The sequence below is a fragment of the Temnothorax curvispinosus genome, unplaced genomic scaffold, assembly GCF_003070985.1.
Source record: "Temnothorax curvispinosus isolate PA1 unplaced genomic scaffold, ASM307098v1 QBEX01017816.1, whole genome shotgun sequence".
NCBI classification, from domain to species: domain Eukaryota; kingdom Metazoa; phylum Arthropoda; class Insecta; order Hymenoptera; family Formicidae; genus Temnothorax; species Temnothorax curvispinosus.
Window position 1 is genome coordinate 20,486 of NW_020227596.1, and position 18,125 is coordinate 38,610.

The 18,125-nt window shown below is 43.7% G+C and overlaps 1 protein-coding gene across 1 annotated transcript; it reads left to right on the top strand.

Moving 5' to 3' along the window:
• Positions 1-16,256, top strand: LOC112467833 (proline dehydrogenase 1, mitochondrial). The gene is made up of 11 exons (XM_025036691.1): positions 1-1,204; positions 9,977-10,185; positions 10,600-10,781; positions 12,202-12,266; positions 12,347-12,531; positions 12,616-12,790; positions 12,892-13,002; positions 13,099-13,230; positions 13,305-13,504; positions 13,603-13,691; positions 13,771-16,256. The coding sequence occupies exons 1-11, from the start codon at positions 803-805 to the stop codon at positions 13,974-13,976; spliced, it is 1,956 nt and encodes a 651-aa protein (XP_024892459.1). The 5' UTR covers positions 1-802; the 3' UTR covers positions 13,977-16,256.
• Positions 16,257-18,125: the final 1,869 nt, after the last annotated feature.

Sequence of the window (18,125 nt, forward strand, 5' to 3'; positions counted from 1 at the left end):
TTATATTTAAGCCGTCCGCGGATCCGGTGGCCACGGGTACGCAGTCGGAACGTGGTGTCCCCGGCGGCGAGCGAAAATCAATATTTCCGTCGCGTCGCGAGGACCGAGAGAGCGCACAGCGGGCCGGTCGCCATTTGCCGTGCTATATTGCTCGCGCGCTCGACCGCTCGTCCCACGACCCACGACACGGCCACGACGACGGGGCCGCTGCTGCCGCCGTCATCACCGGTCAGTTGCGCCTCGCGCCGCGTCGCCTCGCCTCGCCTCGCCTCGCTTCGCTTCGCGATTTTTGTCCACGTATACGTCCGTCGGTCCGTCGCTAGACACGCGCACCGCGCACATCGACGAGTGTACTACGAGAAGAGAAGAGACCGAGCCAACGTCATCCAGTTGATCCAGTAGCAGCAGCAGCAGCGGCGGCGACGGCGGCGGCAGGATCCCGTTTCCTGCGCCTACATCACGCCTACAGCCTCGCCCGGGTATCTCGATTTACCGTGCGAGCATCGTCGTCGGCGAGCCGATTATCCGCGCGATCGTCGCGACTTGTCCTTCGCTCTCCCTCCTTCTCATCCTTCTTTCTCTCTCCCGTCCCTCAACGCTCCGTCCGTCAACCTGAGGGAGAACCAAGCCAGCCTCGGTGAGAAGGTGATATCCCGTTTCGGTGGCGCGGAAGCCGCGTCGCCGACGGCCTCTCTCGCTCGCCAATAATTCGCTCTTCCCTCCCTCTCTCCCGCTCGCCCCGCTCGCTCTTTCTCTCTCTCTTTCTCATCCGCCTCCCTTTCGTTGCCGCGCGCCGAAAACGATGGCGTTTCTGAGAAGTGTTCCGCGACGATGCTGCGCCGGCAAGAAGCTGGCCAAGTGCGGGGCGCCGCCGTTGGCCGTGGTCGGCCTCCTGGAGAACGCCGCGGCGGCGGCGACGGCGGCGACAGCGGCAACGGCAGCGGTTACCAGGGCACCGCCGTCGTTGCGGCTGGTTGCACAGGTGCGTGGCTACGCGACCTCCTCCCCCTCCGCCGCCGCCACTGACGTCAAGAAGCAAGGACAGCAGCAACACACGGCGCTGCCACGGCAGATCGACCCGCTCGATTTGAAGTTTAACGACCCGATCGCCTCGTTCAAAAGCAAGACCACCATGGAGCTGATGCGGGCCTACGTCGTCTACCAGATGTGCTCCATCGAGTACATCGTGGAGCACAACATGAAGGTGAGGGAGAACCGCTTGTCTTGCTTGTTCAGGTTTAGGTTTAAGCTTAGATCCCTCGACCCAACTCCGATCAGCTTGATTTCAGTCATTCGTTTCAGTCAGGCTACGTATATCTGCCTGCCAGCTGCCAGCCTGCCTGTCTGCCTGCGACACTTCGCATTGATATGGGTAGAATCTTTCATCTTTCCGTCGCTTGGCAAAGGAAGATTGAATCCAGGGCAGAGCGGTCACGTAACTTATCCCCTAGAGCGGAAACGTGAAAAGTGAAAAGTTTCACGTAACAATCTCTTTCTATTGGTGTTGAATAGAAAGAGATAGTCGCATGAAATTTTGCACTTTTCACGTTTCCACTCTAGGGGAAAAGTTACGTGATCGCTGCCCAGGAAACTTGTATAGATCTATAGCTTGAATATTGTGCTAGTGAGCAATGATAGTTGAAGCGATCGCCGTTTAAGCTAGTCGAAGCTAGTTCAAGCCGATTGTGCGAAATTGATCGGACGCAAGTTGATTTATCGTATGTCATAAAGTACATTCTTTCTATTGAATGAAAAAGAATCGAACTTATCTTTCGAAAGCTACCCTGGGGTCTCAGGAATCCTAATGAAATTTTTTAAATCGTATTTTTTTGTTATATTTTTTTTACAAATTCTGAAATGACTACCATAAATCTCAGAAAATTTACGATCGTTTAAAAAAAACATAACATTACAATATCTTGATATTTTTGAAACTTAAAAGCAAAGAATGGCTGGGGTCCTCCAGACCCCATGTGGCCGACTTACACGTATGCAAAAAATGAATGTGGCCTGCGAGGGTTAAAATGCACCGCAATATACGACTCAAGTTATTTTTCTTCCTTCTGTAAATGAAATGTAATGTAGAAAGGAATAGTGAAACGTTATTTCAACTTTTTTTTCTCTCTCTTTCTGATGAAGAATCTGTTCTTATTTTTAAATATAAACATTTATTTATTCTACTTCTCTCGCAGAGAACGTTGAAATGCAATACGAATTTAAATGACCCTGAATCTTTTCGAGCCATTTATAAACGACCATTTATATTTATATAAAACGATAAATGACGTGGAAATTCTCGGATGATTTACGAATAGCCAGAATCTTTTTCACAGTCGATTTAACTTCAAACGCGATAAGCTTTGACGATCTCGATAATTTAGCAATGTTCTCCTCGTGAAGGTTTTGACGCATCTGTACGGCACGCACCTGTCGCAGATGCATTTCTCACATTCGGAAATATGAATTTAACTTATTAAAATCTTCAGCCAGCGATCTAATCCCGGCTTGATTTCCAAGTATCGCGATACGTGCCGTACGCGGCGCTCTAAACACGCGCGAAATAGCACGACGGTCTCGCTTTGCAATCAATCACCGTATCGCTCAATCCGACAGGACGCGCTAATTACTCGAGCTTTCTAAGCGGCGCGGAATCCCGCGCGTACGTTATGACGTAATCGTCTCGCGAGGTAAATAGCCGGTCGCGACGGTATGAGTTAGCACTAACCTTGGTTAACGTGCCTCTCACCTGATCTACATTATCACGAAATATCTCGGGAAGGACGTCGCTCTCCAGGGCAGTCTAGGGTGGTCCCTGTGATCTGAAAAGCGGGTCAGAGGTTGACGCTCGATCGGGGACGGATTTCCGATAGCGGAACAACAACCGGCGCAACAATTCCCGCAGGAGTCGCTCGCGATATCGCCCGAGGTAGAGACCCTATAATAAGAGACTGGCTATAAGACAGCCAGTTTTGATTGTTCCGCCAGTTTTGTCAAAAGCAAGAGAACAGAAAGAGAAAGAGATATAAGAGAGAAAGAGGGAACGAGATATGAATATAAATATATCCTCTCTCGCACGATTTTGACAAAACTGGCTCTTAGAGTTTCTAGCCCGAGCTGGGCCTCGAGTAGCATTTCGTTTTTGCGGTAGGTCGATCGCGGTAACTTTCCAGGGGAAGGGGTCCAAGTATCGATTTACCGTCTTTCTAATCGCGTCGCTCGATCCTGCCTGGCCCGGCCGATCGATAAATCTATCACGATCGCGCGATAACCGTGATCTTGAACGTAATAATTGATAACGCCGCGGACCTTGAGACCTTGGAAAAGAAGGAAACAGGAGGATCCATCTTTTTCTTCTTTTGCGTCTCGCAGCGATCCTTCGTCCTCTTCACCGGAACTTATTTCCGTTAAGTCGCCCCGACAATGGTGTGGCACGACGCGACTTTATTGATTTCGCCGGACACATCTGATCGACCTAGGAATTTTGCCGCAAACCATCGCCGCCGTCGCCGCCGGGGGCAATTACATAACCGCCGCGTCCCAAGGATAGACGTGTAGTACGTTCTGCCACGCGGAATCCAATCGCGATTTCCTTACGTTCAGAGAGTCGCCGATTCCGCCGATTTTTCAACCATTGTGCCACGATGCAGCAATTCCTACACGCATGTATGCGCTCCTAAGTAACGACTTGGCTGAATTCGAATTACTATTGACCAAATTGGTTTACTTAATGAGTACAATTAATTGCCAACGAATTGCTTATCGGCATTCCCGTAAAATTACCAGTCGAATAAAATTACTTGTTTCTCAGTTTATCGCTGAAACGACAAATATTCTCTTAAAATCGACACGCTCTTCGCATTCACAAAAGTATCCCGAGTAACGACAAGTATCCTGGCGTTTATCTTAATTTGAGTTTGCAAATAATATGCAATTATAGATAACCATGTTGATCTATTTTTGTATAAACGTTTTGACGTAAAAACTGGCACGAAGAGTTTTGAAAAGGCGTTTTTAATTTGTGTATATGTCCTCCGCGAGAATTTCATAAAAACAAGGAATATCATTTAGATATTTCTTTTAATTAGTTTCGTACACAATTGCGCACTCATCGTACGTAATTGCGAGGAAGTAATTCAGTATGTATAACTCACTTAGTTTTTCTGTCGCGCTCACAAAGCAAGGTGCAAAATAATACGACAATTGTTATTAGATACTTTGTAAGAAACGTGGTCGTGTCTTTTTCTGAATGTTCGCTTTCAGAGAAGTCGACCGCGTTATAGATTTTCCGTGTTTGCGTATACGTGGTCGTTGCGGAATACATCTTGACATTCGCGAACGGTACGAAATAATACGTTTGTCTAGCTGTCGAACTTTACGTAACGTAAAATTCATTACGTCCGTCGACCGCACGCAATCGCGCGCGATAAATCATCCAACGGATGTGAACGTTGTGCGGGTTGTGCCGCGTTGTTTGATTAACGTCTCGGTCATTCGACGTGGCATAATTCAGCGTCGCAACGCTAATTGTAAAACGTGTCGTGTTTTCCCCTTTACGGTCGAGAAATATTTTTTCGAACGCGACGGCGAGCTATTTCCCTTTTCTTCCTCGTCTCGATATTCCCGTATCGATCGTGCCCGTTCCAATGTCGCGATTCTCCGCCGGTTCGCCGCGAGTCGTAATAATTCTCATCGCGGACGAGCCATATATCGGGCCGAGCCCGAGCCCGAGCATATTCTCGATGGATTACAACGAAGCCATAAATGCGACGTAAAATAAAAAATGTCACGGGAAAATTGGCTAGCGATAATTGCACCGAGCCGAGCCGTGACAATTAGCGCGGCTTTGATTTTATCACGACGCTCTTATCACGATAGTCTTTCGACTCGTTGTAAATATCGCGAGAGGTAAATCTATTGTTAACTCGATAGCACGATAAAAGGTTAATATTAATAAAAATAGATTAAGAAAAGAAGAAAGATCTTTTCTTCAAACCGCGGATTGCTCGTCGCAGCGAAACTTTCTACTTTTCTATCGAAAGCTTTTTTCGATTTCGATAGTCAAAATCTAAATTTAGGTTGAAAGATCAGAATGGTTATAAGAAGGAATGCGTTTCTCGAGACACTCGGTTAATTCCATGAGAAACCGCAGAGAGGAATTCGCGTGCAGACCTTCACGAACGAAAATTGCACGAGAACGTTATACTGCGCGAAGTCGCGTATCGCTCGCCGACACCGATGCAACCCTGAGAACGTGACCTGACCTCAGGGGGGGACGTTGGCTGCCTCGTTCTCTCGAGCCAGACTCCGCTCAGACGGTGTGCCAGACCAAGCGGCACCTCCCATACACTTTCCATAAATATTACACATGATCGAGCACGCCGGCAGCGTGAATTGGAAAATGGTAATTCGTAAAAATGATTTTGAAAGTGAACAGTTTTAACAAACACATAAGATAAACTTAAAGTTTAGTTGCATGGGCAAACTCAATGTAACGTTTAGGATGATCGTGGTCAGTCTCTTCGAATAAATACGAAAGCTTTTAAACTTGTTTATTGCACCCCGCTTCTCGAAAAATATATCTTTTTCTTATTTTTTTCCTCAGTGTAATTACCAATGTTATTCCCTTGCGCACATGTAATTATGACATGTAATTATGTTTTCTAACAGTAATAAGCGCTGCGTGGAATATCGATCTTCGTGCGTCGCCGGGCTGAGAAATGATACGGGTCACTTGTCGCACGCTGAAGATTTTAGAATGTATCCCTAGAATTTAGAAGAGAAATAAGAGAGATACGAGAGTTGGTATTTGGACAGTTTGATGACATCGAATTGGCAACAAGATGAGGTCCGGTCTATCTATTCGGCCCTGATCGCACGGCTCTTGCATCTTTCGCGAATTATTACGCTTTCGCGCTGCTTTCGTTATGCAACGCTCTACGATAAATCGCTCGGCGTCGCTGCGTCTGCCGCTCCCGTTTTTCGCGCATCGATTGGACTGTCTCTCGGTCGCCTCTTCTCGAACTCACCCTGACGTGGACGTCTTCGAGAAGCACTTTTCGTGTCCTTCACTTGAACTCCCACTTGATACATCTTCCTTTGATTGTCCAGCTATTGTCGAACGATATTAAATTGCACGTCTCATCTCTCGCTTGACTAGCGTAAAAAATCGGAGCAGCTCCAATTCCCAAAAAATGGATCGCTCCTGATACAGAGCTTTCTGACCTCTTTGCACGAGGTTGCTTGTGTTTCAGGGCAAATCCAGCGAAACACATCGTTCCGCCAGATTTTTATCAAAGTTGACGGATGCGCTGCTTATGCATTGTATCTCAAAACTCGGCCGTTTCTGGCGCGGCAGTTGGGTAAACGAACTGACGGACCGACAGGTATTCCTTTCCTTCGGCCTCTCTTGGTCGGTACGTCTGTTCTAAAAACAGAAACTTCTCCAGATACGCTCTTGAAATACCCGGATTTCGGTCAACTCCGGCGCGCACATGTGAGTCTTCCGGCTGGTATGACGTAGGAAGTAGGAACGCGACACGAGAGCGGTCATATGTCGTGTCAATCACGCGGGCAGTCCCACACGTGTGCGCGGGAGACGAGCTGGCCGATCGGTATAACGACGCGTACAAGTAACCCCAAGGCTGTCCAGTCGTCTGGCGCCTCCTTGTGCGATCAAGGACGGACGAACGGATGGATTGATTTCCAACGAGTAGCCAATTCGATCCTAGTCGAACCGCTCGCCTAAATGCCAACTCTTACACCTCTCTCGACCCTACTGTAATGTTCCTCTCTCACTTTTTTCTTCCCCCAATTGCGATTCTAAAGATACCAGCGTTAGATCCCGCCGTCAATAGGCAGTAATAATTGAAGAAAAGGACATGCTCGTCTCTCGAACTTAAAGAAACACTCATTTAAAGAATGAAATGAATGTATTGAAGAATTCAACTTGAAAATTAGGATTAGAGTATCATCGAGTATCATTGAGAATCAATTCAACTTGAAAATTAGGATGAATCATTGTGAGACATCAGTGAGACATCCTGCGGAACTCGGCGGAATGATTGTTTAGATTAAATTGATTGGCAAAGAATTAAAAATAGACGGTTTCGTCGATGTCGATCGGCGTTTCTGAAACAAATCGACATTATCGATATTATTTCAAGTACATCACGCGCGCCTCTTATCTGTCGCAGGTTTTCCCCGATTATTTACAGACGCACAATAATGCTCGCCTATCATTCTACAGGATAACTCGATCTTTCGATATGATCGTCGTCAGATGACTCGCCGAATCTGAAGTGCAAAAGAAATTAGTTCTTAGTCCGATTCATTCGATGTCTCGCTAATATAAATCAGAAATTACGAAGACGATAAGAGAGAATGTTATTAAAATAGGGAATGCACTTGACTTTCGAGGTGGTTCGCGGCCAGGAATTTTTCTAGATCGATCGCCAGCTTGAGTCGCAACCCGCGTATCGCCGCACCGCATTCTCCAGTTGCACTATCGACGAGACGTTGATAATAGATATATATATAGTTCGACGAACCGTGCGACTACCAAGAACTGCATTTATCACTGTCAAACCGTAATAACATATACGTATGTGTCGTTCTCGGTAAACATATACTTGAGGTGTAAGTGGGAAGAATGTAGGTATAGTGTTGTAATTTAATTTGGTGGTAGAATAATGTTTCTCGTTTGCATTACCTAAGCCGTACGAGTGGTGGTCTCGAATTGTCTTACCGGTCGTAGTTGTATAACATCATTTTCGAACAATATGCGAGCTGGTCCGAGCTGGTTTTGGCACACAGCAGCGACTCTGATTAATCTCGCGCAGCTACATAACGCGACGTCGCGTTGCGTCGGTGACAAAGTCGACTTTTGTAAACCTATATGTATAGATTCGCGGGAGGCCGATCAGCTGAGAGTGCTGTGACATATTCGCGATCAGCGTAATTCTACTCGCTCTTCTAAGTGGGCGAAATTTAAAGAGAACACAAACATAATTACAACATCGTGCGAGGAACTCGTCACCAGACGCGTCACAGCATGGGAAAATTTATCAAGCGATTTATGCAGGCACGCACTCTGTTTAGGCTTATCAATAGGTATATATAACGTTGGCAAACGTTTCGGTGAGCTCCGGGAGGCCCTCGAGTTTGGCAAACATAACAATGACTTAAGTGGCGACGTTAAGTACATACATACACTGTCGTCCGTGTAACATGTATCGACCTGCCTATCTGTTTGCATAGCACTTAAGAATCCGCATTTCCAGTTTGCTTTGAATTATCACTTCGATTACGAGCTATCCTATATTAATTGCAACTACAGTCACGAGTATTTATGTGTTCACGTCTAGCGAACGATTAAAACTTTTTCTAACCGTCGATTTTTATTCTGTAATTTATCACAAATTACTGTCACAATTGAATTGGAATGTAAACTTTATACCACGTGCCCCTCAATCATTATTATAGATTGTGTGAAGTATACGAAAAGTTTATCAGGGCAATGAAGCGAGAAGTCTTATGAATGACGGTAAAATTAGAACCGACTTCCAGGCGCGTCGCGTCGCTGGTTTTCGCTGCATCCCAATTTTATTTCTACGATTTCATCTGACGAAACCCGAGCGGATCGATAAGGGGACAGGATTGTAATCAGCGACTTCTTCCTGTCGTCGCAAGATTGTTTCTATTTTAACAATCTGACTAATCATCCTTCCTTTCACGTGTGAGCTTGCATTACGCATTTCATTGCGGAATATACCTCTGCCGTTTATTTCTCATCAGATTCGGCTAATCTGATGAGAGATAACACCCGCGTCTCGCCGATTTATATCGCGAACGTCAAGTTTATTTTTATCTGGAAATTCCTTTACTCGCGCGGATCAATCGCTTCCTTCGCTTGGAGAGCGATAGATTTTTTCTATAATCACACAAGTTTTTTAGGAGCGACCGGAGCTGCACGTTTTCGCGCTCATTCCTCTATGCAAAGATATAAATAGGTGATATGTGCATGTACCTATATAGAAAGGAAAATACCGTCGCGATATAGAAGGAGTAAACAGGTCCAGCAAACCATCCGGGTCGCAATTCGACACACTGATGAAATGGTACTTTGACATTTCCATATATATTACACTCAATAAAATGTAAATGACTGACGTGCCTATATGATCTACGATATCGCAATTTCGCAACGCTATGAATCACAGAGTGTAAATTATGACTGATTATATTGTTAGCATCGGACGTCGGTGTTGTTAGCGAGCAATTAACGTTATAGCTTTGGCTCTCATAAATATATATTCGTATATACACGACGTGTTTATATTCATCTGTGTACGCGCGCGTGTACCGCTTGTCTCTATACACGTGGAAATTCACATATGTATACCCCGTCATAATTTATATTTTATCTCCTGAATACCGAATGTGTACTTTATCTACCTACGTGCAAGTAACAAACGTGTTATGATTTTATAAAATTGTATGAAAGCTGCATTTTTTATTTTTAAACTCTTTAAAATGCTATTGAAAATTTTTATTATCTTCCTCTTATATTTTACATACTTTTCTTCTTACGTATTGGACCTTTTGTACTTTATATTCATATTCTTTATTTAAATTCGACTATGACTTTTAATGACAGGAGGGATGAAAGGGTCAACGGCGTATTATTCCCGGGGGCGAGCATTTCGTTCGTCAGGGGATCGATATGCCGATCTTACGTAATCGTTAGGTGCAATTTAACCCACATTTTTATTGCGAGGGCGTACCTACTGCCTACAATAACGTTTTCGTCTCTCCGCGCGATTACGTAATGCTCGCCCCCGAAGCTGACTCTCGAACGAAGAATTAGCTGCGATTTTATTTTTACATTTTTTTTTCTTCATCCTCGCGCATTACGTTACTGATTGTGAGCTTCGTCAACGAAATGCTGAGTATGTCTCAATGGTTGAATTTTGTACAGTTTATGAAACTGGCCAAGGCAATGCTGGGTGAAAAGCTGTTCACGAAGCTCATGAAGGCGACGTTCTACGGTCACTTCGTCGCCGGCGAAGACGAGGTGCAGATCACACCTGTCTTAAATAGGCTGCGGCAATTTGGCGTTAAACCGATCCTCGATTATTCCGTCGAGGAGGACATCTCGCAGGAAGAGGCCGAGCGGCGCGAGATCCAGTAAGTTATTTGCTTTACATATTTTCGCGATCGCGAGAATTTACGCTATCGCGATTATTGCGTGATGATGATTCTTTTTATTTTTCGTACGGCGTCCTTGCGAGAGCAACGCGCTGTTCCGTAGCTCGAGTCCCGTCGTCAAGTGTGAAATTTAAACCTGCGTATCGCTTTACCGAACTAATATCGGATATAGCTCTCTATTTACATCCGCTTATCTTCGCTTCTGTGCGTGAAGAAAAGATTGGACTTTAATTTCCATCGGTATACGTGATTGAAGAATTGCAATCCGTAGAGATGGGAAAAAAAATCGAGAGTGAAATCTAAATAGAAAAAAATCTAATGCAGAGAGGCGCGGGTTGCGATGATAACGAGTGTCCAAACACCCGCCGAATATTCGGTATTCTTCCATTTCAGAGCCTCGGTGTCGGAGGCGGGCGACGAGAAGAGGGAGGGCCCGCTGAAAAAGTATCACGTGGAGAAGTCGTTCGCCGATCGGCGATACAAGGTGTCGTCGGCCAGGACATATTTCTACCTGAACGAAGCGTCATGCGAGCGAAACATGGATATATTTATCAGGTGTCTGGAGGCTGTGGCGAGTGAGTCACAGACTTTATTTTTGGCCTTCTGTAGCATTTTAAAATCCTTCCTAATCCTCGAGATCGCCATCTTTGACGGCGCGACATTGAGCTATACAGGATGTCTATCACAGTCCGGCTTAGAACTGATTTTTCAGCTTAAGCTTCTTGAACTTAAATAATCTTGAAGTTAAATAATAAAAATATTTTTGCCGACATGTAAATTAGAAGTCCATATTTTTTTTTATCGTTTCGATCTATCTCGTCAATTAACGTAGACAACGAAGATTAAATTCGTGTAAAGCGCCACAGACCGATCTCTTCCGCATTATCCAGGGTTTTTTTTTTTTTAGTACACTTTGACCTTCTTCGGATATTCGAACGATGTAGGTGGCCGAACGGGTCACGTATCGCCATCCATGGAAATCAATACTCCGATTTACTATCTGTTAAGATTACTGCATTGTTATATAACTTGATCTTCACGTGATTACTATTACACGAGCGCGATTATCGATTCGCTGATTACGTGGAGATTAATATTCGCTGTGTGATACTAATTCGAGCGCTGCTCGTAAATGGACAATCAAATGTATGCGAAGATATATGAAATAAATAAATTGACTGAACGAGTTGGGCAATTAAAATAAAATGAAAACTTAAAGTTACGTTTAATCGAATTTAATGAAACTGTGTAACATGGCGGAGAGGTTGTTTCCCGAGGGAGGGGTAATAGCGTAATTACGGGGGCGCGACTCGAACGTCACGAAGTCGCGTGCAACATCGATCGCCGCCTTCAACGAATTTTCGGTTCTCGTTGACGCGAGAGCACACGCCTTTTCCTGATGACGTGTGTTACGTTGAGTAGTATATACAAAATATGCCAGTGCGAAAAAGAAGGAGAAATAGCGCGTGCTCTCACCGTCGCCGATGACGACGATGGAATGGATCTTTCGAAATTCCACGAGTCAGGCACAGGCCAGTCGTAACTCGGCTATAAATATCGGTACGTGAGCGGATCACCGTTTGCGCTTTTCGCCCAAAATTATGTGACGTAACGTGTCGGAGACATTTAACGGACATAAAGCTGTCACCAGTTGATTAATGTCTAAGAAATAGAGAGGAAAATAAAAAAGTCGATATATACTTCAGATAAAGAATATTGCTTCGTAAATTTACTAACTTTTACAGAGGATGAAGTTAAGACTCTACAGCTGAAATATCCCCCCTCCCAGAATATTACCACTCATGCCCAAGCCGATCCTTATCCCGGTAAGAAGACACTACTTCCCTTCTTTCCCCTGGAATCTTCTCCATATCTCCACATTTTTTCTATCATCTTGAAATATCAAGCGCTTTTGTGCGCGCTCTTTCTTTTGCGAAAAAATAATTGATTTCATTAATGCTATAACATGACGTAACACAAAATATATCCTTGCAGGCGCTTCGATGGGAATGGGCATCACAGCCGTTAAATTAACGGCGCTTGGTCGGCCGCAGCTTCTGGTTAGTAACTTTATTTTTACTGCTGACTTTAATTGTTTATCTGTAAACGTATGATTGTAATGAAATAATTTTTGTTTTAGCTGCAATTGTCAGAGGTAATTATGCGCGCACGGCAGTATACGTCCGACGTTATCGGCGGCGAGGGTGCCGTTCTGACACATCACGCGAAGCCTGATGATTTCAGGAAAAAGTTTGAGGAGGCACACATCAAAGACGAGGAATCGGTGCAAAAGTTCCTTCAAAAAATTCAATCGGATAAAGAAGGGTACGAGATTCAAAATCAAGAATAGAAGCGACCTTTTAATACAGAACGATATTGTAAGCACAATGGATATTTTTGTCCACACAGTGTGATTCACCTTTTTCCGTGGAGCGGTATTCTAGACGAAAATTACGAACTGAGCGAAACGTTCCAAGTACCTGATATTAAGACGGGCAAGATGGTCAGGCTGATGTCACAACTCACGTCCAAGGAAGAGGAAATGTTTAGGAACATGATCAGGCGTCTAAACACTATCGTCACGGTATGCGTTAAGCAATGAAATTTTTTTTATTAATTTTGAAGTTAATTTATAATGAACGTCAAATTATAACAAGACTATTTATAATTTTTTTTTGTTTACAGGTGGCTGACAATTTGGATGTTCGTATCATGATAGATGCAGAGCAGACGTACTTCCAACCGGCCATTTCTCGCCTGACGTTGGAGATGATGCGCAAGTACAATACAAAAAAGGTAATGTCCTAACGTTCTCAGGGGATCGCGACGTTATCACTTAGCTACTTTTCAGTGAATGATATTCTCACTGCCAAATGTCGGTCTACTTCTCAGGCTGTGGTATTCAACACTTACCAGACGTATCTGCAAGAGGCATATAACGAGGTGAAAACGGATCTCGAACAGGCGGAACGCCAAAATTTTTATTTTGGTGCTAAACTCGTTCGCGGCGCGTACATTGAGCAGGTTTGTAAACATTTCTCTTATTCTTTGAATTAATTTCGCTGAATGGCGCGAAATACCGAAGAGTTCTTATCCAGGAAAGGGCAAGAGCGGCAGCTATGGGTTATCCAGATCCCACGAATCCAACATTTGAGGCGACGACCGAGTCCTATCATAAGACGCTCATGGAGTGCCTGAGGCGGATGAAACAGTACAAGGATAAGGGAGAAGATCCCAAGAAAATAGGAATTATGGTTGCCTCGCACAATGAAGACACCGTGCGTTTCGCGATCGAGAAGTAAGTTTCGCCGCGATTCAGTTCTATCTTTATTCTTGCTGCGAGAGAATATCAACGTGTATCTATATATACAAAATATCGTTTCTACGTTTTTTTAGAATGAAAGAAATCGGAATTTCGCCGGAGGATAAAGTCATATGTTTTGGTCAGTTATTAGGAATGTGCGACTACATAACATTTCCATTGGGTATGCAATAATTGTTTAAGCTCAAATGTTGTTCTCACGATGAGGTAAAGTATACACATGCATTGAACAAAATTTCCAGGTCAAGCCGGTTACTCCGCGTACAAGTACATCCCATACGGACCGGTTAAGGAGGTGTTGCCGTACTTGTCGCGGCGCGCACAAGAGAATCGGGGCATACTGACGAAGATCAAAAAGGAGAAACGCCTATTATTGAATGAAATCACGAGACGTATAGTGCGCGGAAAGATCTTTTACAAACCCAAGGGCAATTACACTCCGGTTTGAGCAGTCAATTTAGTTGCACACAGACAGAATTTTAAGTATCAAATTTAAGTAGTGATTGTAAATTATCGAGAACTCTCCTGAAAGTACTTGATGCGGGCACTTCGGATTGAAGTAACTTGACAGACCTGTTACTGTGGTACTCGGAAGAAAGAGAGAGAGAGAGAGAGAGCGTCGTGCGCGCTGCGCGCAGGAGTGTGTACGTGAGACTTAAGGGTATACGCAGTGTTATCTATTACGTAAAAATCGCCTTAGTGTTGTATTGTCGAATGTACCGATGCTCAAAGCTACTGAGTAAAGCTACAGTATGTATTCGTTGCTCGTTTCGTTCGTCGTTATTAAAGAAGATGCTAGTGATTGTGCTATAATTTAGTTTCACTCACGAGAAGGTGTTTTCACAAAGATCGAGCAAAGAAAGTTTAAAACCAATCAACTCTTTCCATGGTTAATGCGTAAATTATCAATGGTTTTTTAACGATATTTTCTGTGCACAGTATTAAGGATCGACCGGATCGATCAACGGCTTTTTTTGCTATAAACGCAACGACGATGACGATTGGTAATCTTGCATCGGTGTTTTTAGCACATTTGCGTTCTTTTCAAGTTTTACAAGTTTCTTTAAGAATCTCGTCGAATATTTTCCATGTGTACATAATACACGCGCGCATATATTATTTATGATTCGTGTTCACCTAAATGTCTTATCGTCCATAGTATCGGTAACATTAAAAAGGAAGGGGCGGGAATAGGAAGAAACAAAGGACATTGCGCATAAATCAAGATGTAATTGTACGATTTGCTACCATCTCAACGATTATCGCTCACGTGAACGTAGAACTGTTTAGAGCATTCGCGATGCATATATAGCAATCTTATCAAGAAGATTGATAGTAACTGCATCGCGTGCGCTTCCATTAAGCGTAAAACGTCGCTGATGAGCGTTTTAATATGTGGAGAAATGACCATGTTTGGATAAATGAGAAGAGATTAATAACACGCGTATTACGAAAAGATAGTTTTTAGGAGTGCGGTGAGATAACAGGGTGAAAGTATAATAAAATTCAGGGGTATCTTAGCGAGAGACGTGCTTTAGCACGAAGCAGGAAAGAGGAAGAGAGAAAGGGAGACAGAGTCGTTCTTCGTAGTGCACGCGTCTCGAGTCACGTGAATACAAAAGTGATTTTGGGCTGGCTAACGAAAGTCGGAGAGATCTGCGAGAAACGCGATATTTCTTTTGTGATACGTTAATAGCCGTAGTTAAGCCACACAATACACGAGATATTAGTCCCACTTCGCTTCAGCCTAAAATTGCTTCTCGAGTTACAAGATAATTCGTAAGAAAAGCGTACGCGGCGCCGTTGGAGGACACCGCAAATATTGTTGGTAATAAAAAAAAAGAGATGTGCGTTCCGTGCACTCATCCTCATTGTTTCTTTCCAAGGAAGAAGACAAAGGACTGTTTTAAAAACAATAAATTCATGCCGTTATTCGAATAAGAGTTTTAAGTATTAACGAATCCTTTTCTCATCCGTCGTGAGAAAAATTACATCTCGAAGGAAGAAATTTATCGGAGATTAGGCTATGATCTGATTAATGAAAGAGAGAATTGCGTCCAGTCTGATGCGTTTCGTATAATTTAGCGTTACTCGTCGATATCGATGCGGGACGGTAATTCGCGACTTCGAAAATCACGATCATGCAATCAACGATCAGCAAGTTACGATATAATTTAGCCTGTAAGATTGTACAAGCGTTTCCGAGGAGGTTGCGTAGCGCATTCTGATATTCTTAGGCCAGTATTTCCTTTATACTCGCGATAGACGACTCAATGATGTACTTCTCCAATTGGTACTATTACTATCCTTATTTTCTTTTTTTTTCTACCTTGCAGATTGTCATGATTATACTCAATCATTTCGTTTCTCTGGACGATCTATACGCGAGTGCAGTCATTTGTGATCTCCTCTCTTTTTGCTGTATACGTTATGCGAAAGCGTTTACGTTCAGAATATGTGTGTATGTAGCCTACATTTATACACGACTGTAATAATCCAAACGAGATACGTTTGCGTAGGGTATTTACTCGCTTCATAGAGACGCACTGCGTGCGCGACATTGATCGATTCGCGAGAGGAAAGAAAAGGAAGGAAGAATTATATCGAGTCTAGAGCAAGTCTAAAACTTTCGCTGTGAATCATGTGTGTAAATGCTGGGAGAAAGAGAAAAGGAAAATGAGAAACATGATCGATGAAGAAATAAATAAAGGGGCATTGTTACAAGTTACACGGGCTAATAGCTAAAATCTAAAATGTTTCCATGTGTCTATGTGGTATACCGGATGTGCGTGGATGCGTGCGTGCGTGTATCTATGCGTGTATGCGTGTATGTATGTGCGTATATTTCTAAACGTTATACATTGACAAATTTGATTGAGATTCAAGGCTTTCTTCAAAGCCGGCTAACTCGTGCCCTGTCACGCTCTCGCGAGAACGCGAGCTTCTACTCGCGGTCCCGTTAAGACGTAAAATGCTGACAATAACTTAGATAGACAATGTTGATGTATATATACATATATGTATATATATACAGACGTAATAGGTGTATGAGTTCTGTCACTCGCATTTATGTCACTCATTGGAAGTTAGAAGAGAGTGGAGCGTGAGACCGATGATGCGTCCCGAAGATATGAAGGTGTTTATCAGAAACCGATGAAGAAACGTCGCGAAACTTCCGAGTACTCTAATTCGAGTGCTCGGCGTTTTACTGCCAAAGCGTTCGAGTGACAACGAGATATTAATCCATTGCTATCCTTTTTAGTCGAATTTCCCAGTAGTTTTGCGTTCTAAGAGTTGTGGAGGTGATTTCGCCGATCTTCTCCTCTACTTCTTATTCTCTAAAGATCGTTCTCTCTCTTTTTACGTGCAATTCTTTTTTTTTTCTTTTTGTTCAATCGACGCTCGATGGTTGGCTGGTTTACAGTCCTAACGAGCTCTTAGAAATTCATATATCGTCAAGTCGACGTTCGTTAACGAGGAAGAGAAGATCGGCGAGATCTGCCATGAGTCTCGTGGCGATTAGCGCTTTTAGTGTATTAGTTTACGAAGTACAAAAACGAATGGACAACCAACGATCTCTATGATGAAAGTAATTCCAAGAATTAAATATAGGAGAGCGGAGGGAAGATAAAGAGAGAAATGCGTGCGATTTCGGAAGGGATTTCGAAGCGTGTTCGCTTTTTCTTGGGGACATAGGTGGGCGGGTGATCTCGGGAATGGCGATTTTGCGCGTCGAAAGTGAATTAAAGCATCGATCGATATAAAATAAGATAATATTTATTATTTCATGAAATACAGATAATATATGCCTTTCCCCAATGCCACTGACGATATACATTCCTTGCTCCGCGCCTCGCTAGGACACCGAACGTTCTTCTCGTTTCCCGTTTTTCCCGCCCCCTTCAAACTCCCCCCTTTTTTCTCGCCCCGCGGACAATCCTTCCTCGGCGAACCGGAAGTAAGCAAGTTTTATTGCTGAGTAAAAAGTATGGATTTGTCCGCAAGCGTTTTTGCGTCCTAGCGATTTTTTTTCCTCTCCTTTCACACCTCGAAACCACGCGTTCTTTCTATCTCTTTTTATCCAGTCGTCGTCCTGCGATCCTTACTCTCGATCAAGCGTAATACGATTAACTCGAACATCGGAAAACATGTACGAGACGCATAAAAAACTTTATCGTAAAATGGGATAGGTTCGTACCGACGGAAGCAGGGGTCCCGAAAATAAACAGTAATGAAGTAATATTTCACTCCTAATTCGCAAAAATATTGTTAATTTAAACAATTATATATATCCTCGGCTTGAAATTATTGTTTACATAAAAAGTGCGACGTGAATCATGAGACGAAAAAAACTTGGAGAGACTTATAGATTATTTCTTTCACACTAGGGGATCTTGAAATTGTTCTCTTTTCACGGTGACGCAAAAAGTTATCCTCGTCAACGCACTTTCACTGCATATTCGCCGCGTTACTCCGTGATACGTTCGTCGTACAAACAATACGCCACGTCCCCGTCGTGGGGAGGCAGATGAAAACCAGGCTCCGTTTCCGCCGGATGATGTATGTCAGTGATATGTTACTCCCCCCCTTCCCCCAA